This window comes from Lagenorhynchus albirostris, chromosome 17, assembly GCF_949774975.1.
Source record: "Lagenorhynchus albirostris chromosome 17, mLagAlb1.1, whole genome shotgun sequence".
Lineage (NCBI taxonomy): Eukaryota > Metazoa > Chordata > Mammalia > Artiodactyla > Delphinidae > Lagenorhynchus > Lagenorhynchus albirostris.
In genome coordinates, this window is record NC_083111.1 from 8,114,986 (window position 1) to 8,142,971 (window position 27,986).

General features: G+C 43.4%; 2 protein-coding genes across 2 annotated transcripts in view; one reads left to right on the plus strand and one right to left on the minus strand.

Moving 5' to 3' along the window:
* Positions 1–27,986, plus strand: part of CLVS1 (clavesin 1) — a 131,279-nt gene that overhangs the window by 88,430 nt on the left and 14,863 nt on the right. Inside the window, exons 3-4 of the mRNA XM_060128100.1 lie at positions 19,462–19,572; positions 23,967–24,202. Of these exons, the coding sequence (XP_059984083.1) occupies positions 19,462–19,572; positions 23,967–24,202 (347 nt within the window). The remainder of the gene's footprint in view (positions 1–19,461; positions 19,573–23,966; positions 24,203–27,986) is intronic.
* The window catches only part of ASPH (aspartate beta-hydroxylase), a 256,661-nt gene that overhangs the window by 4,842 nt on the left and 223,833 nt on the right, over positions 1–27,986 (minus strand). Inside the window, exon 26 of the transcript XR_009536458.1 lies at positions 9,630–9,743. The gene's annotated coding sequence lies outside the window, so the exon portion shown is untranslated. The remainder of the gene's footprint in view (positions 1–9,629; positions 9,744–27,986) is intronic.

Consider the following 27,986-nt stretch of genomic DNA (forward strand, 5'->3'; position numbering starts at 1 on the left):
ATTAATGGAATATTTTTTCTTTTTTTTAAAGAACGATTTTCTTACATAAGTTCTCTGAAAACACTATTCAGGGAGATTTCATCTGTGCCCCCTTGTCCTCTTGCCTCTTGATAGAATTCTTACCTAACAGCTAGTAGAGGCATCCAAATACATGTGCTGACTAAACAACTACATTTTTCAAATATTACCAGCAATGTTCCCTTTCCACTACCTAAGAGGAAACCATGCTTGACCAAAGTGTCTCTCAGGAGAGTGGACTGAACTAAGACAGAAGTGTAATTTGAGCAATACCAAAGGATTAGAATGGTTAATTTGCAAATATGACAACATTGATTTTCTGTATGTAGCAAAGGCGTCTCATTTACAAATCAGGAGTAATCTGCAGAGACTTGGGAACATTCAGCAATGATTTATAAGATTATTACGCGAGACTCCAGAACACAGACCATCTCTGTCTATACTCAGACACATAGACACACAGACACACAGACACACACCACATAAAGCCATCCTGCATTATACACAGATATGCCTGTTGAATTCTGTATCACAATGGAGAGGACTAATTAGCAAATTTGTAAATGAGCTCCTGTTTTTTTCCCCAAAGTTGTCAGACGTAATAATTAATCTGTTTTCCTAAACTGTCTGCCATTATTATCTACACGAGTGCCTCTCAGTGAACACGGGGACTTCACGAAGGTTTTACTCTTCCTGCAGAGCCAAGACTCCAGGGCACCAAGGGTTGTGGGCAAAGCACAGAGATTCCCCTGACCAATGGCTGCGTTGGGCATAGAGAACCTCACAAAAGACTCACTCCTCGTTTGTTCGTTCTATATCACCAGCAGCAAATAACCACAGACACAAATATATAGACACCAAAGTGGCTTGGACTAACCTCTAAAGTAAGATAATTAGCAGATAATTCATTTGTTCTCCCGCAGCAGTAGAAGCTTTGTTAATCAGGCAGTAGGTTCCATAGATTTGCCTTTAATTACTTACAAAAAGGCACATGTTCTCCTACATCCACGAATAGTCCAATATCACAAGTATTAGACAATATGTATAAAATTGCTGCAGTTCTTTGTTTTCTTGGATCCTTCCCCTATCAAACTGTGTCTCTCTCAAGGGAGGCTACCCAGTCACTTTATCACTGTGTCTCTAATACCTCCACCCAGACATGGTGGGTCTTGTTAGATTATTGATGGCAAAGAGCTGGAAGCACATATGAGTTACTCTGGAAGATTCGTGTGTTTTCTTTTTCAATGGGAACTGTTCACATAAAGGAAATGCACAGGGAATGTATCCTGAAGATTAAATCCCTACATTTTATGCAGTGGAAATGCACTTGCTATGAGCTCCTTATCCACGTGTATAAGAAGAATATCGTTTAAAAATGACTACTTGCATCTTGGCAAGGGGCTCCAGTAGTTTTTGATCGTCCTTGTGCAGCTGGTTCAACGCCTCAAATGTCCAGTTGAGCCTGTACGTAGCAGCAGCGGTTACATTAACCTATGTGTGAGACCTAGCTCTTAATGCCCAGCTACACAGTCTGCCTGTGGTCAGCTGGGATTCCCCTTCCAGAAAGCAGTCTTGGTTATAAAATGGTGTTAACATTTCAGAGGGACTGAAGGGTTTAGATGAACACCTCAAACCTCATTCTTATAATTTCCCCCCAGTGATGACAGCAGTTATAACAAGTTAGTGAGCAGAGACTGGCCATGCCTCTCTCTTCACCCCTTTTCATTACATTCCCTGTTGCCTTCACAAGGCTGACCTTTCTTTAACTGAGTTCTTTGCTGTTCATCCTCAGGGAAGAGAAAGCTACATTGGGAGGGGGTGATATATTTTTATTTCACCCAATATATCCAAAAGAGTGTGATTTCAACATAAAATACAAATTTTAATCTATTAAAGAGATGGTTTAGATGTTTAGTACTAAGTCTTCAAAATTTGGTGGGTATTTTGTACTGACACCACATCCCAACTTGGATAAGACACATTTCAATTGTTCAATAACCACGTGTGTCTAGAGGCACTGGACTGCCTATCAGCTATAGTTCATTGAAGCTTACACTGGATGCCAGGTAGATAGAGAACTGATGGTAGCTCTGGGCCATAAATGTTAGAGGAAAGTCACTATAGCTAGGAAAGAACGTCCATTTTTCTGTTTGCATGAGGATTTGTGGTCAAGATGAACACAGTTCTGTTACAGCTGTGTAACTCTCTTCCAATTTTCGTTTGAGAGAGCCCCAGGTCCTGCTGTAGAGGAAACAGATCTATAGAGCCCGGGATGTAGTGTATACACAAGGTATTAGAGAATTTCAAACCTTTCTGTTGCTCACTGATTCAGCCAGCGATGAGACAGCTCTTCAGAATCCTAGAAGAATACTGCTACTCAGATTTCTTTAAAAATGTTCATTGGATGAGAGACCAAATGAACCAATAACCCAACTACCCATTCTCTGATACACAGAATATTTGCAGCTCTCAGCTAATAAGTTCCTGCTCATTTGCATACTGGTCTTCAGTTTAAAGTGCTTTCATATTTCATCAGAATAATTTTTTCTCTCTCATAAGGTCATAATTTTCATTGGATTATAAGTCTCCTTATGTTCAAGAATAAAACTCATTGATTACACTATGCACAATGAGCTGTATTTGGATTCTCGAGTTATAATGTATTTCATCAAGACTGAATCTCAGCTATGATTAAAAAAACCAGCTGTATTGAAATATAATTCACGTACCACAAAATCAATCCCTTTTAAGTGCCCAATTCAGTGAGTTGTAGTTTATTCACAGAGCTGTCCAACCATCACCACTGTTTAATTTGAGAACATTTTCATAACCCTACATAGAAACTCTGTACCTAATGGCACTCACTACTCAGTACCCCTGGCCCCAAACCCCATGTGGCTTCATTTCAATTGGAAAAGTCACCTCAAAGGCTGAGTTGAATGTTTTTGTGATTAGAATAGACAGTGGACTTTTTTGGTGTGGTGGTTTCTCTTATTCATTTGTTCTATACATATTTATTGAATACTGTCTGGGGTGTAAAAGAGGGAAGAGAGTCGACAGTTCTGCGTGTGAGATGTGGTTCTTCTCTGAGATAAACTCGGAGTACACAGACTAGCTCTCTTTTCTGTGCTTGACGGATGAAAGATCTGATACAACTCCATTTTGCATGAAGCTAGAGTTTTAAGCTGGTAGAGCACCATCATTTGGTATCTCTGGCCCTAAACAGCTGTGAATACATTTTCACAAGTTTATTTAGAGTTAGAACCTGGCTCCAAACAGGAGACCACAGGATGTAAGTGAAGAGTTTTGACTTGCTTCCATCTCACACTTGGCCTCGATTCTATTCTATTTCAGTGGGAAACCAACCAGGGTATAGCCCATGAACACCAATCCATCATTTCCTACACTCATCATCCCGACACACACGCCCTCTTCCTGGGGGTCCGTAGTGCCACCTTAATATACTCAAAACATTCTTATGGGCATTAATTTCTGTTGCATGAATTCTCTGATGTAGGAAAGGCTTACCTGACAGTCAATTCCCACAATACCTAGCCACTTCTAGCTCATGATTTTATTGCTTCCTTGTATGTTTGCTAATTGTGTTCCGTGTCTGTCTTATCTTCCTAAAGAGAATGAGGTTGCCTTGAGAATAGAGACCAGTGTGTCCCTGTTCCGCACCACCACTGTGTCCTGTTGCTGTTAATACATGACGAATCATGGAATTGGTTTAGCTGTCAGGTAGAAAGCTGTGGGTTGAGCCACTGTTTCTGCTGACTCCCATTTTATAATAGTTAAATGGAGAGCTGGGCCCCTGACAACTGGTATGGCTATGTCCCTGCATTTGGTGTCCAGCCCAGCACCCTCTTTCACTGGATGTGCCTTGTGTCTGAGCACCCGCTGTGTGCCTGGCTCTGGGCCAGGTGTTTGAAAGCAGCATCCCTCCTCTGTGCTCCCCTGTATCCTCATGTCCATCATTGCGTTTACCCCATGGTACAACGCGGGCTGTGTTTTCTGTCTCCCTCCCTGGGCTGTGAGCACCTCATGGGCAGAGTGGAGTTTTACACAGAGCCTGGCGCACAGCAGGCTCTCAAATTAATTTTTGTCACGTGAATAAATAACTTAAAAGGCAGTTGTTAGCAGCTCTCTGACTAGCCAAAAAGACAGCACACACACATCTGAAACAATGAGAGAACAAGACAGTATCACTGAAAGGGTTAATTGCGCACAGCCGACAACGTGTAAACCGAATAAACTTTAGGTGCCCATATCGTCTGGTATAGAAGTAAAACATGTTTGAAAAGTATAATCCAACCACTAAAACTCGTTTTACAGTACATCAGATTTTTATCTGCATCTTTTAAAGAGCTTTAAAGGAGATGTAACTTACGTTCAACAACAACACTTCACGAAATCACCTTTCTTTGTCTGCCCATCTTCTTGTACTCCTTGCTTCTCTGCAGCCTCTCACCCCGGTCCCCAAGTCTCTCCCCTCACTCGATGGGCACCTATTTTGCAGGCATCTGCCCCTTGGCTTTTTTCTCAGTGCCAGACTCAGCCTCTCTGGCTTCCTTGACTCCCTCTCTTTCACTCATTATCCCAAGTCTGCACTGCAGAAAAGAGCCTGGAACCAACCCACTTAGCAAGAGCATCCTTCCTTCCTAGAAGTGGGTGGAGGTGGGGAGAGCGGTAAAGAAGGTTTATATGGGTGAAGATTATGAATACTCCAGTAGTAATTTTGTCCCTGTTACCAGTGAAATAAGATTAAGAAATGCAGAGAATCTAACAGGGCTGGTAAAGAGTTGTCCTCTCCATTTGGGGACACGTCACTTGATGTTGTGACATAACAGCAGCAAGTTCCCAGAAGTTGTTTATGACACTTAACCTAAACTTGATGGGACGTCTTGCCCCCTCCCCAAACGCAGAATACGAATCGCGTCTCAGGAAGGGGTTCTCTGGTCTTCAAAATTCTCTTTGGTCCTTCTTACAGGAGTTTCAGCTCCCTGTTTCAACACAATCTGTGGCCAGGGGTAAACAGAGGTCCTACCTGGACGGATCACACACGTGTCTTCTGTGCTGATGTGTAGAGCTGAATTCACCAGGCTCCTCAAGCTAAGTAGGCCCTGTGAGGGTTCAAGTCCATTGCTTTGAAATTCCACAGTGTGAGTCTCCAACCCAGAGGCAAAAATTCAGTAACGTCATAACACAGCATCCGTGTGTCAGTCGGGGTCCAGCCAGGAAAACAATAAGTATTTTAAACAGAGGTAACTTAATTTAACACAGGGAATTGGGTACACCAATCTGAGGAGACAAACAGGGATGATGGGGCAAACTGGAGATTAGCAGGAACCAGAAGCAGAGACCTACCTGAGGCTGAAAGACAAAGCGTTCCTGGGACCCAGCAGCGGAACCCACACAGACCTGTCCCAAGGGAACAGGAGCCTGGAGGAGAGGCCACCCAAGCTGGAACCATGTGGGGGAAATGCCCTGGTTTCTCCCCCATCCCACCCACCTCTGAGTTCCCCGTTGGCTGAAAAGGAACCTGGGAGGGTGGCCTGGGTGCAGGGGCAGAAACCCTGCACTCTAGCTCAGGGAGGGGAGGGTGAGTGATGGACCTACCCTGGGGTAAACAGGCCCAGGACACACACAACCCCCCTGAGATATCACTGACAAAGCTGGAGAAAATAAGGATGCAACGGAAAGACAGACTTGGCATGCAGAAGCAGCCAGGTCACCTGGGCATGCCCACACCTACTGCCACGAGAGGGGACATGCAGGGCCTATGCCGGTTGCCAGACACGGCGGATGACACACTCTGATCCAGTGAAGCCTCACAATCGCCTGCAGAGTTTTACCAGCAGCAAACTAGGTCCAGAGAGATGAAGCAACTGGCCCAAGGTTGTACTGCCTGTAGCTTTGGAATCAGAGCTCACTGAAGGCGAGTTTGCATCCACCGTGCTGCCCCTGAAACGCAGTGTTGGGTACTCAAAGGTGTCGATGAATAGGGGCCTTTCGGCGACGCCACTGGAGGAACAGAGCTGGTGCCGAGGCAGGGAGAGCTGGCGCTCTTCCACCTTCCTCTGCAGGCTTCCTTCTCAGGCCTACAGCTCTCCTCTGCCACCGACACTCACATCCTCCGCTCCGTCCCCATCAGCACCCTCAGCGCACAGATGCACACAAACCTCGCATCCGAAACAGCTCCAGATCTGCTCCCGGGCAATAACGGGAGGAAAATAACTGAAGTGTTACCCTGACAGTGGCATCCTTATTTTACCAGGAGGTCGGCTCGATGGCAGAGGCCTGATTCTTTAATGATGGATCTGCAGCTTGTAGAAGGGGGTGGGGATTTGCTCTCACCCCTGAGGTGACGCCCAATAAGTTACAGCTTGCTGACAAGGCTGACGTTGGAATTTTTTGCTGTTGTTGTAAATTTGAATTCATTTAATCCTAAATTTGGGAGGCCTCAATTATAAACATGGAAGAGAAAAGCCGAAAGATAGACACAGACCAATTACGCACTGGGGTCTGTGGTGTGTGTGTACGTGTGTGTGTGTGTAAGGGGAGAGAGAGCAAAATAAGAATTTTTATCCTGAGTTAATAGTCCATTACAGAGCTAGAGTTAGTGGATAAAATGTTAACTAAAATTAAGTACAAAGGAGGAAACATTATAGTATCCTGAGTAAGATCCCTAGAATCTTTTCCCGCAAGTAGGGGATTCCCATTTCTTAAGTCGAAGTCCACAGAGGGGATGTGGCTAGGAGAGCAAATCTGAATACTGTGTGGATACAAAAAGACACATTCTTCCCCATGGAGCTGATTGAGACACTCCCTGACGATCAGATACTCCCTGAAGATGTTATCCTGCAGATATGTGCGTGTGTATGATAGCATTAAAAGAATTTTCTTGAAGATAATAGGTAATTCTGGAAGCTCTAATCTGAAATGGAATACCTTAATGATGTAATTTTCAATAAATTAGTGGTTTTGCTGGTATAAAATATAAAGTACTTATAAGAATTTGTGTTACTAATAAAAAACTGGAAAGCCATTTTCCCCAAGGTATTTTATAATGATGGAGGTAGAAAATATCTAATTTTATCGGGAATAATCTTCTCTCATTTGGCCCTTAAATTCCTGAAGATTCTCATAGCTGAGTTAAAAGCACAAGCAGTAGAATTTAGAATCTAACACGTCCTGCTGGTGAGCTGTTATTCCCTCTGGGATCATTTCTATCATTTTTAAAAGAACTGTCCCTGTAAGCTGCTGTGTCCATGATAAAAATCACTCAAATATTTATAATGGTCAATATTTATTAGAGAACTGATTGAGATTTTTTTTTCTTTTTTTGGTACGCAGTCCTCTCACTGTCGTGGCCTCTCCCGCTGCGGAGCACAGGCTCCGGACGCGCAGGCTCAGCGGCCATGGCTCACGGGCCCAGCTGCTCCACGGCATGTGGGATCTTCCCGGACCGGGGCACGAACCCGTGTCCCCTGCATCGGCGGGCGGACTCTCAACCACTGCGCCACCAGGGAAGCCCAACTAATTGGGATTTTTAAGTTGTACCCTTAAAATAGCACTTAGGCCACTGCAACATATAAATAAGTGTATAAAACCGTCTACATAAGTGCCAACACTCTTTTGCAGATGCATTTATAAATCATAAATATATGAATGCATGAGATCCAAGATGCTTAAGTCAAACCTTAAAGTTCATGGCACCATTTGGGTACTCGTGTTGGGATTTAGGGAGAATTTCCTTTGGGTAGTGCAGTAAGTGGTTATAAGACAAACTAGGCTCCATTCCACATGGCAGACACATGAGCTTAAAGAAGAAGTAATGAGGTAATTTTTCAAAGAAAGGGAAAAAAATTCCCCAAGATCAGTTATTTGCCCTCCACGTTCAGGATGTGTTTTTTGTTTTTTTCATCCAGGAAAGCAGCAACCCTATCTAGGCAGTAAGAAGCAGTATATTCTCTGCCTGAGTGAAAGGAGACTTGGGCTCTGTTCAGGTCCGGCCTGGCTCTTCTCTGGGATCCCAGGTCATAATGACCTGTCAGCCGTCTCCACGGGCTCTGCTACCGTTGGTGCCCTGTTCTCAAGGTGACACCAAACCAGTGCTTAACGTGGTCCTGTTTAAAGGCAAGATTCTGCTTTATCCTAATCTCAGACGGACGTAGGTACCATTTAAACTCTAATAGGTGGCGTGGTTCTTTCCCCAGACCTGAGATCAAGTAATTGGGATGGAAATATAGACGGATGTCTCAGGAGGAGAGCCAGTTCTGTTCTTTGTTCCTGCAAGAAGTTGCAGGGTGTCTCTTTCTCAAGATCACGGGTAAGCTGGGTGAAATATGACTAATACAGATTTTCAAGTGACTAAAGCACAGTTCAAACTTTAAAAGCAGATAAAGTAATATCTTGAAACCACGTTTGCTCCCTATAACTATATGACTTTCATAGTAGCTTTCTCTAAAATGGTATCTGACAATATTCAAACTGTCACACTGCCAACTCAAGTCTGACCGATCCAAGTACCTGAAGTACATTGTTTTCTGACTTACACAGAGAGGTGAGGAAGTCCAATATTTTCCCTCGTGGATTTTCTAGAATATTAGTTTTGGTTAATAGATAACCTCCCCCAAATGGATCTTATGTTGTAAAACGCATAGGAAACAAAAGGTTGAACAAAGTTCAATTGGTTCCTTTGCTACCAGACTTTTTCAAAGGCTTTAATTAAATAGACCAACATGTTCTTTAACTTCCTAAGAGAAGGCCAAGAATGCGGCGTTTCACTTGGAATCCTCTTTTTGTACGAAGAGACCCTGCAGAATAACATTTTGCAGTACGTATTTTGGGATATGCTAGTTTAATGATCCCTTTCTGTGGGGGTGGTGAGGATGCTCCCACCACAGGCTTTTTGCTCCTGTTTCCTTTGCCTGAAATACTAGCCCCAGGCAGCCACATGGCTGGCTTCCCACATCACCTTTACTCGGAGGTGACTTTCTCAGTGAGGCCTTCCCTGATCAACTTTTTAAAATTCAGGTCCCTTTCTCAACATTCGCTAGCCTTCTTCCCTATTTATCTTCCAACGTGGCACCTTCTAGCTTTTTTCCCCCTCTATCTTTTGTTTATTATCTCTCCCTCCCTCCCAAATAGAGGGTAAGTTCCTTGAAGGCAGGACGTTCCTATTGCCACACTCAAGGGACAGCTCTCAGCCGGCATCTTATCCAGCCTATTATTCTATTCAACACCATCGAACGCTCCGTCAACTGTGAAAATACTGAGATAGTCTGAAAATGCTCCCTTCACTCAGCCTCCAGGACACTGTCCTCTTTCCTGCCTGACTGGCCACCCTTCAGATATCTGTCCTGGATTCTTCTCACATTTGTGCCTTTAAACGTGGCAAAGCGGAGGGCTCAGTCCTGAGATTTCATCTCTGCTCTAGCTTCACTCACAAAGCACGTGGATGCGAACATCATCTACAGGCTGATAACTCCCAAGTCATTTCGGCAGCCCAGATGTCCCGACCCATCGTGGTAGTGGCCGAGCTCATCAGGGCTGGATAAGCTATGCTGAGTTTGGTTTTACTAAGAGAATGAACGTTTACTTCTTACCTACTGTCCTTGGTAGGCAGCTCCACTAAGCACGGATCTCTCCTCCAGCAAGTGGCTCATAGGCTGGGGCTCCTTGCATTCTGGGGCTCCCCCATCTTCTAGGGCATCAGAGTTCTTCATTTCCAGCCATGCGGAAGAGAGAAAAAAAAGCATGGGAGATTCACATCTATTTTGTTTGCATATAGAAGTGGTGAATCTTACTTCTACCTACAGTCTTACTTCTGCCTACGTTCCGCTCTCCAGAACTTGGTCGTATGCCTCATCTTGTAACCTGGGGGCTGGGAAGTGTAGTTTAGCCAGGTTCCCAGACAGGGGAGAAGACCAGGGTACAGGTGAGCTCCACCAACTCCACTGCTAGGAGGAAGGGGCAGTACCACAAGTGAATTTCATGGCTTTGTCTTAATAGAATCCTCCCTGCTGTTTTGGAGATGGGTTACTCCTAGCTTTTTTTTTTCTTTTTTTTTTGTGGTACGCGGGCCTCTCACTGCTGTGGCCTCTCCCGTTGCAGAGCACAGGCTCCGGACGCGCAGGCTCAGCGGCCATGGCTCACGGGCCCAGCCGCTCCGCGGCATGTGGGATCTTCCTGGACGAGGGCACGAACCCGTGTCCCCTGCATCAGCAGGCGGACTCTCAACCACTGCGCCACCAGGGAAGCCCCACTCCTAGTTTTTGATATGGAGAAGTGATGTATATCTAGTAATTGGAAAATAAATTGTGCTCAAATACAAGAAAATTTTCAGCTGACTCAAATCTCGTACAGAATGAGGCTATGTTAAAATGATTCTAACTATGCTATAAAAGTACAATGTTCCCTCATAAGGCAGGGCCAGTATGGAGAAATTTAAGTGACCTTTAAAACTTCCAGCACGCTCATTAGGAACACTTGTTCATTCTGTTCTAATAGCAACTGAAACTCTTTAAATGACAGCACTGTCAAACCATGAGGACAGTCCTCTTGTAAATGTCATCTAAAACGCTCGCAGCTAAAGCAAGATTAAGAAATTTTAACTTGGATTTGAGATTTATGCTTTGAAATGTTTATTGTTTTATCTCAATTAGTGAGCATATGCACCCTTAAAACTCTCATGAAGATGGTCGACAATCCAAATTTTGTGACATATATAGTTTGTACGAACCTACAGTAGGAGATAAGAGCTTCAACTGTAAGAACTTACAGGTCTGGATTCAACTTCATTCAGTCTCTTACTTGATGTGTGAACTTGAGCAAGTTTTAAACTACTCTAAGTAAGATTATGTTTCCTCATCTGTAAAATTGGGATATTATAGACACTATAACACGTGTATTATACCTACATAAAATTGTCATGGGTATGATATGAGATAACATATGTAAAAATTCCTGGTAGATACTAAGTGCCCAATTCTTAACTATTAAATTACCTTTACTGACTTCAATGTTTTCTCTTAAATTATATCTATTAAGACTTTAACATCTTACTACACTTACTTATTACGAGCTTAGTTACAGACCAAAGATATTTTCGTGGTTAAAACTTTAACATTTGCCAGAAGGTTTGCTTCCAGTGACCTCTGTGTTCCTTTGACCGCGCTTCTTTCTCTAAGACACACCATGGTTTTGGGACTGTAAGGCCTAAAGGGTGAAGCACGTCGTATCTTCTGGCATTGATTGCCCGTGCAAATCAGTGATTCAACCAATCTGGATTTCTCCACTAATTGGCTTTTTTTTTTCCCACTAATTGGCTTTTAAATAATGAGCAACGATCATCTATTTACCACATAAGGCCCCTGAGGGAAACTTGAAGATGAAGTATTGTGTACTTCATAGTCAACTAGAAGCCCTTTTATAGGTTACTGTGGTTAGAGAAGCAGGAGGGATTTTTCTGGCAAATTAAATTTTCTTTGCTTGAGCTCAGCTCTGCTGACTCAGAGTGACCAGGCTGGATGGATTTGCAGTCTACCCCTTCTCTCCTCCCAACAGCGGTCACCTCCTTGACGACAGTCACCTCCTTGGTCACCTTGCCTGGCCAGCAATGAGATTGCCAGAGGCCAGGAAGAATGCAGTTCTCCTCCTTGGCGCTCTGTTAAGTAGGAAGTAAAAACAAAACAAAACAAAAAACAGTTGGTGTTCTTGCTCTATAGACTTTCCTACCAGGTGTGAGGCAGACATCAGGGTAATCAAGATACTCTTTAAGCTTACAATCACATTTTCTGTTGTCTCGGCAAAAATTTGACAGGCACGCACCATGAGATAGATAGTTTTTGATCTCTTTCCCTTCCGTCCTTCCTCCCTCCCTCCCTGCCTCCTTTCCTTCCTTTTAATTTCTTTAAAAACTTTTTAAAATAGAGATTATCTGTAAGCTCATTCTTAGAAAACAGTGGGGCAAAGAAAAATGTAGGGTCTCCTGGTGACAAATAAACGCTTGAAGACTCTCCAACGTAGTCATGTCTATTTATTAATCACCAAATCTTTGGATAGCTCTTTTATAGAAGGCTTTCCTATTTGGCCTCTGCAGCATGTTCAGCTTTCCCTGACCTTCACCTCCGGTTATCTATGCTGTTTATTAGCTCTGCTCTAAGAAACTACCATAAACCACAGAGGCTAAACTCTGATCTGTGTCTTTCTCTCAGACGAAGCAGCGCAGTGTCCCTGTCTCTCCCACGGACAATGAACGGATGGGACACAGAAGTGCACGTCCTGTATCCCTGCACCCCTGCATTTCACTCATATGATGAGCTCAGTAACTGCAGGGTGAACTGTTGACCAGAATGGAATATGAAAAATATCATCAAGGAACATTGTTTGGGTTGTAGCCAGGGAAGATTCTGAGTTTGATCTGCTCGTCTGAACTGGTTTGACAGAAGGCCGGTTTTGCTTACTCTGTTTAGGAGAATTGCCAAAGCATTATAACAGTTCTAGGATCTGCAGATAAAAAAAATTTCATCCTTTAGCATGCCCTGATCTGAACCTGCATAAGAAGCCCCAGCCCTTCCTACCCTCAAGAGAACACTGGGTTGGTACAGCTTCTCAGAAATCAATGATGCTTTCTAGGAGCATATATTCAAAGAAAGTCCATAGCCCGTAATCAGCTGGAGCTATCTCCCAGCGGCATCCGAATACGCATGCTCTTTTCTCTCTCATGCTTGCTACTGACTTGCTATGTAAAGCATCTGGTGTGTCACTGTTACTGCGTGAGCTCTCCATTTCCTTGCCAATAGGTGGATATGTGACTTTCACACTAATGAGTACCACATGGCGTAACAGAAACCCATCACCATGACATATAGCATTTTTAGAAGGCTCTCCTGCATCAGGGAAGCCCATTTATGCTGCTGAAAATGTTTTTATCTGTCTGCTTTGATGTGGGAAATGGGTGTCATTAGTAGGACATGAACCAAATCCCAACTTCATGCTTGTGTCCTCGTGTTGCCTTCAGACCTACATACATGCAGTTGGGTGAATGAATGGAGGCCTTCAGCCAAGGTCCTGAAAGACACTCAGAGTCACCACGGGGAAGAAGCAGACGGTCTAAAACACAGCTCATGTCCTCATCCTCTCCCTCTTTCCTTCTTTGCCTTTGGTTTTCAGAGGAATCTAATAGATGGGCAGAGGGCATAGTATCTGTGAATTTGAGTGGTCCTGCTCTGGTTTCCACATAAGTGCAGTAGAAGAAGAGAGGAAGGATGGGAGTTAGAGACAGCCAGACTGAGCAGAGCTCCCCAAGCCTTGCCAGGCAATGTGATTTTGAGGTCAGGTGTGTCTTGAACCCTGTTGGAAGTATGTTCGCCTGCAGGCATTAGAAACTTAGTGAATATCGCTAGTAAGTGCTTTATTATCCAGCAGGAAACTCGGCCAACGGCCACCAGTAACATCTGTAACTGATTGTCAAGGAAAGAGGGAGGAAATAGTTTTGGCTCTACCGTGTTGCTCCTAAATCTTGATCAAACACAAGAAAAGGCAGCTGAGTGATGCCTGAATAGTGCAGTGTGAAAATGAAGTGCAAACGTAGTGCCCGTTTAGAAATGAAGGCTTTTTCTAATGGACTGCACGAATCACTTAGTGCTGCTCCAGACGCCCAAAGAAAAGAGAGGAGAGCCCCTGAGAATGTCCTGCAGTGTATCTTGTGCCTTACCGTTTACCCTGGCGTTCTTTGTTTAACACTTCACATAAGGCAGAAAAGATTAGCCTTGGAAAAGCTTCTACTATACTTAAAAAAATGGCTACTCCTACTGGGGAGTTTTGAAATATTCACAGTAATCATATTCTTTGATTTTATTTTGAGATAATTGTAGACTGACACGCAGTTGTAGGAGAAAATACAGAGCGATTCTGTACAACCTCTATTCAGCTTCCTCCACTGGTAGCATCTTGCAAAACTACAGAGCACTAGCACGACCAGGATATTGACATCAGTGGAGTCAAGTTACAGAACACCTTCATCACCACAAGGCTCTCTCTTGTTACCCATTTATCAGTCTTGCAGGGCGTTAACAGTTATCCTCTCCCTGGGAATTCCTTCTAGGGAGCTGATCTGGATTCTTTAATTAACCTCAGTCCTAAGCCCAGGTACCTTGCACGGCTCTGAAAGAGTCATGCCACATCCATGATGCTGTGACTCTGGTTCACCCTCTTATTTTCCACAATAAAGTCCCATCTCCAATCCTCATTCCACAGTTACATTTCTGAACAATAGAATGTACAGTAGAACCTCCTCTATCTCCTTCTCTTTCCTAGTTGATTTATCCCACTCAACTGGCTTTCCCAATTTCTTAAAAAAAATTTTTTTTCCCGCATGTTCAGACCTATTTCTTATCACCCCACCACTCTCTTGGTCACTGGCTCCTCCTTCATTCATTTTTTTTCAAACATCTTTATTGGAGTATAATTGCTTTACAATGGTGCGTTAGTTTCTGCTTTATAACCAAGTGAATCAGCTATACATATACGTATATCCCCATATCTCCTCCCTACCTCCTACACTCTCGGGTATCAGATCCTTATTTTAGTAACCCTTGAATGCTCTGATTTTTATCTGGTGTAGGAAAATAAGGCAGATGGATGAGAATAGCCTTCTCTGAATACTCAGAGAGCAAAGAGGGGATCCTAGCTTCAGATTTCCTGGTCAATCATTGAGCCAGTATTCCATTTAGGAGGGATTTAGAGGTAGCACTCTTTGAATGTGGAGTTCGAATGTTAGTTAGTTTGGAAGATACGCTTGTAGATTATCTAGTGAGAACATGTATTTGAGTGACTTGGGGTTTAGAGGAAGGATTGATTATAGCGATGTTAGCACTCCAAGCTACCTCTTGTGTCACCACTATTCCAAAGAAAAATATTAGAGAAGCATGGCTGTAAATTTAAAAAAAGGACACCAAGGAACACAAACCTGACCTCAGCAGCCGAGGGCATGAGTAGAGCTCAGGTAGAGAAGGAGGGAGAAGGAGTCAAAGTACCAGAAGGCCGTGGCGATGGGGGGGGGCCATTTCTGCCAAGTGCTTCAAAGAATATAATCCAGTGTTTGTCCTGTAGTCGACACTCATAAGTATGTGCTGAATTGAAGAGGTGCAAGGTCTGGGGCTTCCCTGGTGGCGCAGTGGTTGAGAGTCCACCTGCCGATGCAGGGGACATGGGTTTGTGCCCCGGTCCGGGAAGATCCCACATGCCGCAGAGCGGCTGGGCCCGTGAGCCGTGGCCGCTGAGCCTGCGCGTCTGGAGCCTGTGCTCCGCAACGGGAGAGGCCACAACAGTGAGAGGCCTGCGTACTGAAAAAAAAAAAAAAAAAAAAAAGAGGTGCAAGGTCTGAACTGATTGTTCAGTGAGGAATTAAAGACAGTAAACCAGTCATTACACAAAGGCAATTTTCTGTCTTCCCCTCTCCTCTATAAACTCTACCTTGTATTATTTGACACTGATTATTTGATATTATTCCACGAGTATCAAGCAGGTCGTCAGTTGTCCAGTGTAAAAACATGATCCCCTATAGAAAGCAAAGAAGGAAGAAAAGGAGGGAATACCGGAAATGAAGGGAAGGGAAGAAGGAACGGAGAGCTTGGGTAATCATTAGTGCTGTTCACCAGCACTCCGGGTCTTTTCTTTACCAGCCACATGGTAGAATTATACTTCCTGACACCCTAGAAGTCAGCCACGTGTTTGGCCTGTAAAATGTGACAGGTGAAGCATGTCACTTCTGGCAGCCAACCTGAAGCGCTAAGGTGCGATTCCCCACGCTGTTTCCCTCAGCTGTGGCTGCCCTGTTCCAGACGGGGAGGCTACATCCCTGGCCGAGAACAAGTCAAGCCCGGCTCCCGCCAACGCTGCAAGGATATTCTGTGTGAACGAGAAGGAAATCTTTCCAGTTTTAAATGATAAAAAGCTGGGGTTGTGTGTTACTATAACATAACATAGCCTGTCCTGAATCATAGAACATAGTAAGTAACAGTCTTTCGCAGTAGGATGGTAGGTGTTTTTTCTTTTCTTCTTTCTTATCTTTTTGTATGTTCTAATTTTTCAAATAATTTTTTAAATCAATTTTGTACTCTTCTAGAATGGGTATATTTTTTGTAATAAGGAAATAAATTAATTTAAAATAAACTAGGGAAAAGATAATTTTAATGATTTGAATATGTTTATAATTCAAAATTATATTATATCTTTATTGATAAATGCATGAAATACACAGAAATTAATGCCACGTTCTTGAACCTGGGGTATGTTTTTGGAGCGTACTCGTTAGTCACCAAGAACTCTGAAAAACAAAATGTCACACTGTCATGGAATCAAGGTTTACCATCTTGAGATAGGTCTGCTCCAGCCCCTAAGAAATGCACCTTCGTGAGGGTGGTGGACTCCTTTGGGGTCCTGGGAGACATTTGTGTGACAGACAACTTCCCATTTATCTGTGGTTTGCTAATGAGATCAGGCAAAACGACCAAGAATGATGGGCATTGCTTAAAAGAGCCCTCTGTTTTCTAATTCTCCCTTCCCTCATCCTTCCCTTTGCACAATACACACACACACACACACACACACACACACACACACACACAATAATTAATAATGCAGTCAGGCTCATTCGAGGATAACCATACCATTTGCACATTGCCCTTATTACACAGGAGAGCCTTGTTACATGTGTTTATCTGCACATATTCGTTTGCCGACCTGAATGAGATCAATAAGATCCCATGCCTTCAAGATGGCAGACTCCAAGCCAGGGCCAACCCACAGACAACTGATGGGTCTCAGCCCTGTTTTCTTTCAATCTCTTCTGACACAAATCGAAGACGGTGCTGCTGTCTTTGAGGACTGAGATTCCACAGACAAAAATTAGGAGTCTCTAGATATTTCGTAAAGGTTAACGTTTTCTTTGAGATTTTACCTAGTGCCTTTGCAGTAGGATTTACAGAGTTTTCTTCCACTTGACCAACCTAGAAATATATTATATAATAGACTCTCAATAGAAATAAAAACGCTCTTACTGGTCCTATTGAAAAATGTTCATTGCAGCTCTATTTACAATAGCCAGGAGATGAAAGCAACCTAAGTGTCCATCATCGGATGAATGGATAAAGAAGATGTGGCACATATATACAATGTAATATTACTCAGCCATAAAATAAACGAAATTGAGCTATTTGTAGTGAGGTGGATGGACCTAGAGTCTGTCATACAGAGTGAAGTAAGTCAGAAAGAGAAAGACAAATACCACATGCTAACACATATATATGGAATTTAAGAAAAAAAACGTCATGAAGAACCTAGGGGTAAGATGGGAATAAAGACACAGACCTACTAGAGAATGGACTTGAGGACACAGGGAGTGGGAAGGGTGAGCTGTGACAAAGCGAGAGAGAGGCATGGACATATATACACTACCAAACGTAAGGTAGATAGCTAGTGGGAAGCAGCCGCATAGCACAGGGAGATCAGCTCGGTGCTCTGTGACCGCCTGGAGTGGTGGGATAGGGAGGGTGGGAGGGAGGGAGACGCAAGAGGGAAGAGATATGGGAAGATATGTATATGTATAACTGATTCACATTGCTATAAAGCAGAAACCAACACACCATTGTAAAGCAATTATACTCCAATAAAGATGTAAAAAAAAAAAAAAAAGAAAAGAAAAGGATAGTAAAGCCCTGGTTTACAGATAAACTCTTTGCTCTTTTTCTCCTTCTACAGCTCCAGAACCCATGTTTAGCATGTAAGACAATGAATTATAGTTATTTTTAGTTCTGGATAACAAGTTCAAAAGGCCCTAAAAGACTGAGGTTATTGCTTAGTGCTCATTGCAAAGGAAAACCTTCTGGGAAAGGTCTTGCTTTTTAAGAAACCAAAGAATTTTTAGATCCCAAACTGTACCTGAAAGAGAAAAGAAAACCTTATTAAGAACTTCTACTTTTCTAAATTTACATTTGGAATAGTGAGAGATTATGACAAATGTGCAAATTGGTATAAATGGTCTCTCCAACCTTACTTGGTGGTTTAAGTTTTTTTAAAAATAGAATAAACAAAAGAAAAAATACATACCCCTCAGAACAAAGACCTTTTACTGAAATTGTCTAGTTTACCCTTCAAAATATTTAATTCCTTTGTACTCTGTAAGATGTCTAGATAGAGGCAAAATTATTGTTAAACTTTTTAAAGGTTGACCTTTAAGCACAGGTCCATGTACTTACATTGGAAACTAGGTCTCAATGTAGAAGGTGCCCATGGAGCCTATAGACTCAAAGGGTTCTGAAAAAAGTTAATAACCCTCATTCTTTGTGACTAAAAAAGACCCAGGCAGGGCATTTCATACACCGCAAGGAGCAGCTAGTGGCCTGAACTGTTAGCTCAGATAACGAGGCTCCTTCTGCTTTCATCCCATCTTCCTAACATTCTACAAAGATGTTTGTTGCAATGAAATTGATTGCCAGCGCACTTGGCAATTCGAATTGCATTAGATGTTCCTTCTTTTTTAATGCCATTAACCACACGAATGCAATCTTTGGAAGCTCTATATCAGGAACTCAGGACCTGGTGCTGTGGGACTAGTTCAGGTTTTATGGTCAAGGTCCCTTGTTCTGTGGATCTAATTAGCATGCAGAGCAGCTTCTCGGCTTCTAAAGTGTAAGCTTATGCCCTGAGCTGGATTCTAAAATTGAATGCGTTTTTTTAAATGCTCTTATTTCCTGATATTTACAAAATGTGTTCATCTGCAGAAAAGGAGGACCTCAATTAGGGGAATCAACTAGCCCATCAATGAGCAAATGTCTGTCCCTGGGACCTACTGTGTGGATCCCAGGTTGAAGTAAGGAGTCAGTTCTGAAATCTGTGAAAAGGAGCCACAGATGTTGGATGCTGTCAGACTTTGGAGGATTTCAGAGAGCCCCATCTCTGAAGAGCCTTTGAAATCCTTTTCCAACCCCTCCCTACACAGCTTCAATCACCCAGAAAGTTGAGTTATTGTCATGATCACCCAGTGGAGAGGGCTGGAGCCGGAGAGCAGAGAATGAGAGTAAAGGGTAAAGACAGCCATCTTGTAGGGCTCATGGGAACTGAAGCCTTGGTGCCCTGACACTACGAAGAATCCCAGCTCCTTCACTATTTGGGCTGCAAACGCTCTGGTGTGATGTCGGAGGTCATATAATTGTGACTTGGAAAAGACAGGCCTGATGTAGGATTTCTCAGTTGTGGAGCCTTGGGGGAAGAGGGAGGCAAGGGGAACAGAGAAGACCTTAACAGCTGGGAAGTAAGCGTGTTTCCTGTCTCTCCCTCCGCTAGCTGGTGCTTCAGTCTGAGAGAAGCAGCAGGCTGCTCCCCTCTAACCTGTGATGTGCGCTCATTGGTGTGCGTTTCTTTCTTTCCACCCAGGACAGCTTTCCTGCCCGCTTCGGAGGAGTCCATTTTGTCAACCAGCCCTGGTACATTCATGCCCTGTATACGCTCATCAAGCCATTCCTTAAAGACAAGACCAGGAAACGGGTAATGAAAACAAAAACCCAAAGGGGGGATTCAGAGGCACAGTTACGAAGCCTGTTCTCTCCCTCTCTCTCTCTCCCTCTCTCTGTATTTTTCATTGTTTTTTTCCCTGCTTTTCTGTAGTCCCTGAGCATTTGAGCCTCAGCTGGAGTTTGCAAATGGCCTGGATTTAATCAGTAATTGAGTAACTGAGTTATTTTACAGTCCGGGTGACAAACCAAAGGAAACATGGAAGGCATGCAAATACCAGATGCCCCTTTTACTGTAAATGCTTGTGGGAAATATGGAGTCAAGCAGCTTCCTGTTCGTGGAATATTTTAAGAGCTAGCATTTTGTCCTGTGAATATATTATTGCTATGAAGAATACTGATGATTCGTATTTTTCCCCATGGCTCTTGGGTCATAGCTGCCAGCTCCGTCACCTTTGAGATTGGGAAAGCATTCTTCTTTGGAAATAATAGAGCTCATAGGAAGAAGGCTTTTAAAATCTTGACTGCGTCAGCTGATGACATTTGGGAAGCCAGCCTCTTCCACCAGAGCTGGGTATTTTTTCATGGCATTCTGATTAGCTGAGAAACCGAACATTTTTTAACCACTCGGAATCTCAGTTTCTTCATTTGTAAAATGGAAAAACTAACACCCACATCACAGAGTGGTTGGAGTAATTTAATGAGACAGATAGCATAAAGCCATTCATGGAGTAGAGACTCCACGACACCAATTTCTCTTTCCCATTTAGCTCTCTTTTCTTGTAAGCTTTCCGATTTCAGCTATCACCTGGCTCAGGGACATCACCTCTTAAAGGAACCAGGGTCAGTCTTACAGTGCCTTACATAGGCCTCTATGCCCCAGGGACCCCGTGCTGGGGAAGAGCTCTGAGTATTCGGGGGGGGGAATGACGATGTGAGGGACACCCTCCCATACACACTCTGCAGGTTTCCTAACTCCTAGACCTCAGATGCTTCCAGATCCTTAGGAAACACGGCAGTAGGGTATGGGATACGGGGTAATTCTGCTGTCCCCAAATGAGTGTGGAACTGGGAACTAGAATTCACCAGCCCCAAGAGGCAGAGACATTCTGGAACATTCTGCAATCTGTCTGGAGTTCACGACAGTGATACGGGCAGAGAAGTGCCCTAGACTGTTCCCAGTGTGGCTTCATGCTTTCCACTGGCTTCATTTTCTGCTTAAGAAGGATCCAGTGGGAATTCCTCCCACAAAGCAATCGACATTTGTGCTATGCCATTGAAGGGGGTTTCTGAAGCTCTGGGTGCAGAACAGAATCTGACAGGTGGGGATTCCACCTCCTACCTGCTGAATTCCTCCACCCCACAGGACCCCCGGAGAGAGGGCCAGTTTCAACAGCGCTCCTTTTCCTCTAAGAACTGGAAGTGTTGCGTGGGTGGGTACCAGGGCCAGTATTTTGCTCCAGCTTTTCCATGCTTCAAATACTACAATTCCTCCAGTGAGACATTTTGCAAAAGCCAGAATATGTGAATTTCTTCAAAAAAATTCTTGTTAAAATTCAGTCATAGCCAACAATCCAGTGTCAGAAAATGTACATTGTTTTCTGAAGTGCTACAGTATTCTTGTGAAGAATTTTAACACTTAGCTTCTTGTCCCCTTCCTCCTTAAATGATGTCATTACATCACAAGTTAAAATCAGTACAACAGAACAAAGTAGCAAGTATTTATTATGTACTTATATAGTACATTACAATAAACAGGCACACCACGGAGATATCGCGGGTTCGGTTCCAGACCACCGCAGAAGGCGAGTATTGTGATAAAGTATTCTATTAAGTGTGCAGTAGCATTATGTCTAAAAAAATGTTCATACCTTACCTCTTGCACCATTGGTGGGAATGTAAATTGGTACAGCCACTATGGAGAACAGTATGGAGGTTCCTTAAAGAACTACAAATAGAACTACCATATGACCCAGCAATCCCACTACTGGGCATATACCCTGAGAAACCCATAATTCAAAAAGAGTCATGTACCAAAATGTTCACTGCAGCTCTATTTACAATAGCCTGGAGATGGAAACAACCTAAGTGCCCATCATTGGATGAATGGATAAAGAAGATGTGGCATATATATACAATGGAATATTACTCAGCCATAAAAAGAAACGAAATTGAGTTATTTGTAGTGAGGTGGATGGACCTAGAGACTGTCATTAAGAGTGAAGTAAGTCAGAAAGAGAAAAACAAATACCGTATGCTAACACATATATATGGAATCTAAAAAAAAAAAAGGTTCTGAAGGACCTAGGGGCAGGACAGGAATAAAGACGCAGACGTAGAGAATGGACTTGAAGACACAGGGAGGGGGAAGGGTAAGCTGGGACGAAGTGAGAGAGTGGCATGGACATATATACACTACCAAACGTAAAATAGCTAGCTAGTGGGAAGCAGCCGCATAGCACAGGGAGATCAGCTCGGTGCTTTGTGACCACCTAGAGGGGTGGGATAGGGAGGGTGGGAGGGAGATGCAAGAGGGAGGAGATATGGGGATATATGTATAGCTGATTCACTTTGTTATAAAGCAGAAACTAACACACCATTGTAAAGCAATTATACTCCAATAAAGATGTTAAAAAATTATTAAACAAATTCCTCATTAACAGTCAGAGACTTTACATGTTCTTTTTGTTCTCCTTGAACTTGTGTTTCCATTATACTTCCCCCACCGAATCATAGCCTCATATAACATTTTTTTATACTGAAAAGCATTTTATCGGTCACCCTGTTACATTTCTTTGCAACAAAAATATGTATATAAATTTAAATTACTCTTTGATTACCCATGACCCTAATGCTTTAAGTATCAAAATTTTTTCTTTTAAGTTGGGTAATCATAAAAATGCTATTAATGCACAATTGTCCAAAACAACGTAAATATGTTATAAATGTTAATAATTATTAAATTTTAAAAGTAAAATTTTTATTAAAAAAAAGTTCATACCTTAATTAAAAATACAAAACAAGTGTAAAAAAAAAGTGTAATAGTTACATCGAGGATCACTGATCACAGATCACCATGACAAATATAATAATAATGAAAAAGTTTGAAATATTGAGAGAATTATCAAAATGTGACCCAGAGACATGAGGAGAGCAAACGTTGTTAGAAAAATGGCACCAATGGACTTGATGCCATGTGCCTGACATAGGGTTGCCACAACCTTCGATTTATAAAAAGCATGATATCCGTGAAGTGCAGTAAAGCACAATAAACAAGGGATGCCTGTAGTATGTAGTATGTAGCATAATATACTTATATGGTATATTATACTCTATGTATTTTAAAAATCACAGTTACCCTTCATCATGGTTAAGTACGGGGGTGTGTGTGTGTGTGTGTGTAATTGATGGCCCTATACTTGAGTACAGTTTACACGCATTAAGCCTGCAACTTGAAGAAGTGTGGGAACCGATGTCATTATACAGATGCCCTTTAGATAAACTTTCAGGAGTCAATTCCTAAATCGCAGGCAATGGTAATCATCAACTTGTGGCTTATCCACTTTATAGATCTGTTTGAAAATGTTGTTATTTGGGGGTGTTTTCTCCCCTGCTTGACTAATTTCCATCACCATCTATCATATGCTTAGAAGATGCAAACTTGTTTGTTGAGGGTATTGGCAAATCCAGACAAAAATAGAAAATCGTTGCAAAAATATCTCACGGTAAATTCTCAGGTCCCAGTTTTCAGTTCCACTGACTAAGAATTCACTGAGCTTTTTCCTTGTGCCCACACCACCCTGGGAGCTAGGAGAGTGTTAAAAGAGAAAGACGACACTGTCCCTTTTCCTGAGCATTCTTTTCTTGCTATGGGGAAGCAAGACATAAATGAACAAATCAGAAAAAACTAGAAGTCATCACACAATGAAGAGTTAATTTAGGGAAGAGGGGAGAACCAGAGTGGGCAGGTGCCACGGGGACAGACTGAGAAAGAAGTTGCCACTGGGTGTAGGCTTGGGAAGGATGGGGAGGGTTGAGGAGGGTTCAGAGGGTACGCCGGGGGAGAACACAGCAATGTGGAGCTGTGTGTGAAGCATGACTCGATGGTTTTGGATGGGCTGCATCCCTACTCTTTTCATCAGCAGGGATAATTAAGAGATGACGTCGTACGTGTAAATTTGGGCCATGGCCAAGTAATACCCAATTTGTTCATGAACTTCATTTTTAAGGACTATTAATTCAGGCCCTTTTCTGAGCAATAAATTAACATTTTATGCAGACTAAGCTACAGACACAAAATTGAACGCCTCTTTAAACCCCGTGATCACCAGCAGCGCATCCACTTTGTCACTGCTAGATTGTGTATTCGATTAAATGCTTGGTCATAAGTTTTGGATGTTTTCCTTGCTAATTATTTTTTCTTTCCAGATTTTCCTGCATGGAAACAACTTAAACAGCCTCCACCAGCTAATACACCCTGAATTTTTGCCGTCTGAATTTGGAGGAACCCTTCCTCCTTATGACATGGGAACCTGGGCCCGGACGTTACTCGGCCCTGACTACAGCGATGAAAATGACTACACTCACACCTCCTATAACGCAATGCACGTGAAGCACACATCCTCCAATCTGGAGAGAGAGTGCTCACCCAAGCCCATGAAAAGGTAAGGCCTGGGTTAGCAGAGCCTCCCAGTTAGAGGTCCAGAGGCATTTTGGATTTGGGCCTATTGTGGGTTAAGTAATTGAAGACCTTTATGGGCACAGAACTTGAATAAAATAAACTGCAATACATTCTCAGCTGATTTCACCAGAACTGAAAGTAAATGGGGGTTGGCTGGCCCAGAAATACAGTTGTTCCCATTGTATGATAGAAACAGTAAAAGGCTGGGACCTCATTCATGTCATGATTACAGCCCTAGTCTCTACGGAATCTGTTAACTCACACAGAATGAAATGTGGGACCTTTGAGATCCATTGAATGAAAAAGCAATCTGCTAGAAAACGTTTCTATCATCGATGCATTTGGAACCATTTATTGAGCATTTACACTCACAATTTTCATCCTTTGTTTCCTGGAGGTCCCCTCGCAGTGCGCTCAGATACATCTGCATTTTGATCTGGGCTCAAGCTGGCATCCCTGCTATTCAAGGAAAGGGATGATGATGATGATGATGGTTTTAATGTACTATCTGGGATTCCAGTCTCATTCAGCTCATTAATTTTCCAAACAAACATTCGTGTCTCAGCCCTGGAAGAGGAACTCCTAGCCTGATGATGGTGGAGCCGTGGTTCCTTCTCAAACGCCCAGAAATTACCACAGGCAGAAAGGCACATTTTCTTTTTCCTTGTACAGTGAGTGAGCTGAATGGGGCCTCACAGCTAAACCCAGCCTGTGATGCAGGCGCACCAGCCACCAAATCAGGCGGAGTCACTTTGAGGAAAAGCAGAGCCAAAGTGACTTTGAAGATACACAGAGTGGTGTAGAAGCCTGGCCTTATCCATTCGATAGGTATTTAGGGAGAGCTCCTCTGTGCTGAGATCACAGGCCCCTGCACCTCATGGAATCAAAAGACCAGTGTGTGCAAAGCACCTCGAGGCAAAAAGTGGCAATATTGCAGCACCCACGTAGAAGAGCACACACGTAACATTTTAGTTATAAATTCTATACCGACTTTCTAAGTTGGCACGACCCGGCAATGATTGTGCTGCCTTCAGTGTGTATTTACATGTAAAGATGTTTGTTCCCAGGATTATTTTTTAGCTAGAGATAACACCATGCGTCAGTCAAAACTGGCAAGTTTTGTCATTTCCAGTAATTTGGGGGGTTTTGATGCAGCCTGATCATAGATAGAGTTTGGCTGTGTATATGCAATAACTCCTGTTTTCATTCATTTATTAAACCTTTAGAACTTATTAGGAATCCAGAAACTTGTTTGTAGAGGACGAGGCCTTAAAGACCTGAGCTGCACCTTCACTCATGCCAGGAAGGAGTGGCCCCAGCTTCCAGGGAAATGGTCCACATCACCCAGCCTGTATACCGGGCGATCAGAGGGGCCAGTGCTTTGGGGTCTTGTCCAGCTGCACAATGGAAGGACTGCTTTTGATCCCTTTGACAAAACGCCTCCGTCCCTATGTTCCCTAAAGTCCTCTCCTAGATCCCACATGGAGGAAGTAGGACGATGTCAAAAGACATTGTGAGCCATCCGCTTTTTTGGAGGGAGTGGGGAGAGGGTGAGGGAACGCTTGGATCGAGTTCAGATTTCTGAGCCAGAAGGAAATTTTTGGCCATGTTGTTCCCTTTTGGGTCCTGCCTGGGTGGTTAAAAAAAAAAAAATAAGTCGTTTTAACTGTTTTCAGCTGTCGATAGAATTGGCCATGACCTTGGTGACCTTTCAGCATGTACTCCTCGTCTTATAGGGTGAATGCACGCGTTTGCTGGATAACCACTCATTTCCAGCAGAAGTAATACATCATCATGAAATACAACCCATACGAAAAGAATGAGGGGTGGCGGTGTGGAAACAGGAGGACCCTTGTCTTCTAAGCACTCGGGGCAAAAAAGGGCCCATTTTACTGTGTGGCCCGGGAACAGATGTTCCATATGGAGGTTACGTTCAGTAAAATTACGTAATGCGTCATTTCATAATGAATGCCCCACAGTCCCTGCTGCCCTGTAAGTTGTCTTGTGACTGGTTTATAGCTCAAACAGGATTGAACTTCGTACTTTCGGGGTGTCACTCCTCTCCAGGCAGCTCATGCCTGACATATCGTCACTTCTAGAAGCAAAGACCTCAAGGGTGCGCCACACATGCCTGGTGTTTTATGTCGGTTATTGGATACCGAAGTGTTGCGTGGGTGCTGACAGGAAACTGTTAACATATCTTAAAGAACCGAGAAAAGTAGCTGGCTAGTCTCATCATTACTTGTGCATCCGGCTGAGGTGATGTCCTGCTTTTATACAACTTGCTTTGCTGGGGCAGAAATGGGGGTGGTGGTGCATCTCCTTGCAAATGCATCCTATCGAGCCATGCAACATTAGAATGGAAGAAAATCTATGATGAATTCAGTCCATAAGGACATGAATGAGGCCAGATAAAATATGGTGGGGGGGGATGCCACGTTCTCCTCTTTTTTAACGAATGACATGACAGATTATGAGATAAAGAGTTCTAAGCTCCTGGCAAAGCCAGGAAGTAGGGTTGAATTAGAGGAAAATGAACAGACGTGGGTGTGACTGGGTGTAGTTTCAAGTGCAAAGTGTTTGGCTACTCACAGTGTCTGTTCCGAAAAAGACTCCTGTTTGCTGAAGACTCATAGTCAGATGCAATTACTTGGAAAGGGAGATGTAGTCTAGGCAAGAAAAGCAGAGAAAGCTTATTTCTTGTGAACATATTGCTGTTGGTAGACAAACATTTTGCCTGATTCCAATAACGCTGATGCTGTGTGTACCCAACATCTAGCAGTGGGTGTCTCGTATAAGTTTTAGTGATCGTATGGATGAAAACAAATATTTGACATGCTATGTGACAAAAATCTCTTTGAAGTGTCAATCATAAAAACAATGCGCTGCTTGCATAGAGAATTTCAGCTCCTTTTCGGGTTTAGGCAAACCTGCCGTAGATCCTATCTGGGCTTAAATTATCCAAACTGCAGTGTTCGAGTTCTCACGTCAAGGCCATAAGTGAGCATTGTTGAGCTTTCAGCATCTCATAGGAAACTCCTTCAGGGCCCCATTTGGGATGCAGCTGCCTGTGTCCCTGTGATGACGGCGGTCAGCCCCGCTGGCCCGGCTTCCCTCTGCTCCACTGCTCTTCAAGACGGGCCTCAGGGGCTCCAGGCACGTGTCACCGCATCCTAACCCCCGCCGCTTGCTTCTGCTTTGAGACTTTGAGGCAGTGTTTACGGTTCTCTTCTTCTCACTTGCCTTTTTTTCCCCCCCAGTCTCCCCTTATGGGACTAGATGTGGGTTCCGGTCACTTCCTTCCACTGATTTTTCTAGTTATGTGATGTTAGGCACACGTGGAGCGTTGGCTGCCTCAACTCTAAAGTGGATATAACCTCAGGGGCCGCTGTCAAGAGTCAGATGGCAGCAGGGGGAGACAGTACCCAGGACGCCCTACAGAGGAACAGGATGCTAAGTAGTAGCTTTCCTTCTCCAGCATGGTTCGTAAGGATTTCCAGTTTTTTAGAGTTTTAACTTCTTTCCCAGTGGCAGTTTCTCACTAATGCTGGAAATTCCCAACTCCCTAAGAGAGAAGCAGGCAGTGATGAGGTGTGGTGGCCTGAAGGGAGATGCCTTGAATTCCGGGTTAGGAGTCAGCCTTACACTGGCCATCTCCCTCTTCTTTGCCTTAATGTGTGCAGAGGGCAGGAATTTTGTACCCTTGGAGCCCTGCACCCAGGACGGTCACGCACAGTGGGTGCTGGACACAGAAGGCAAAGTCAGGG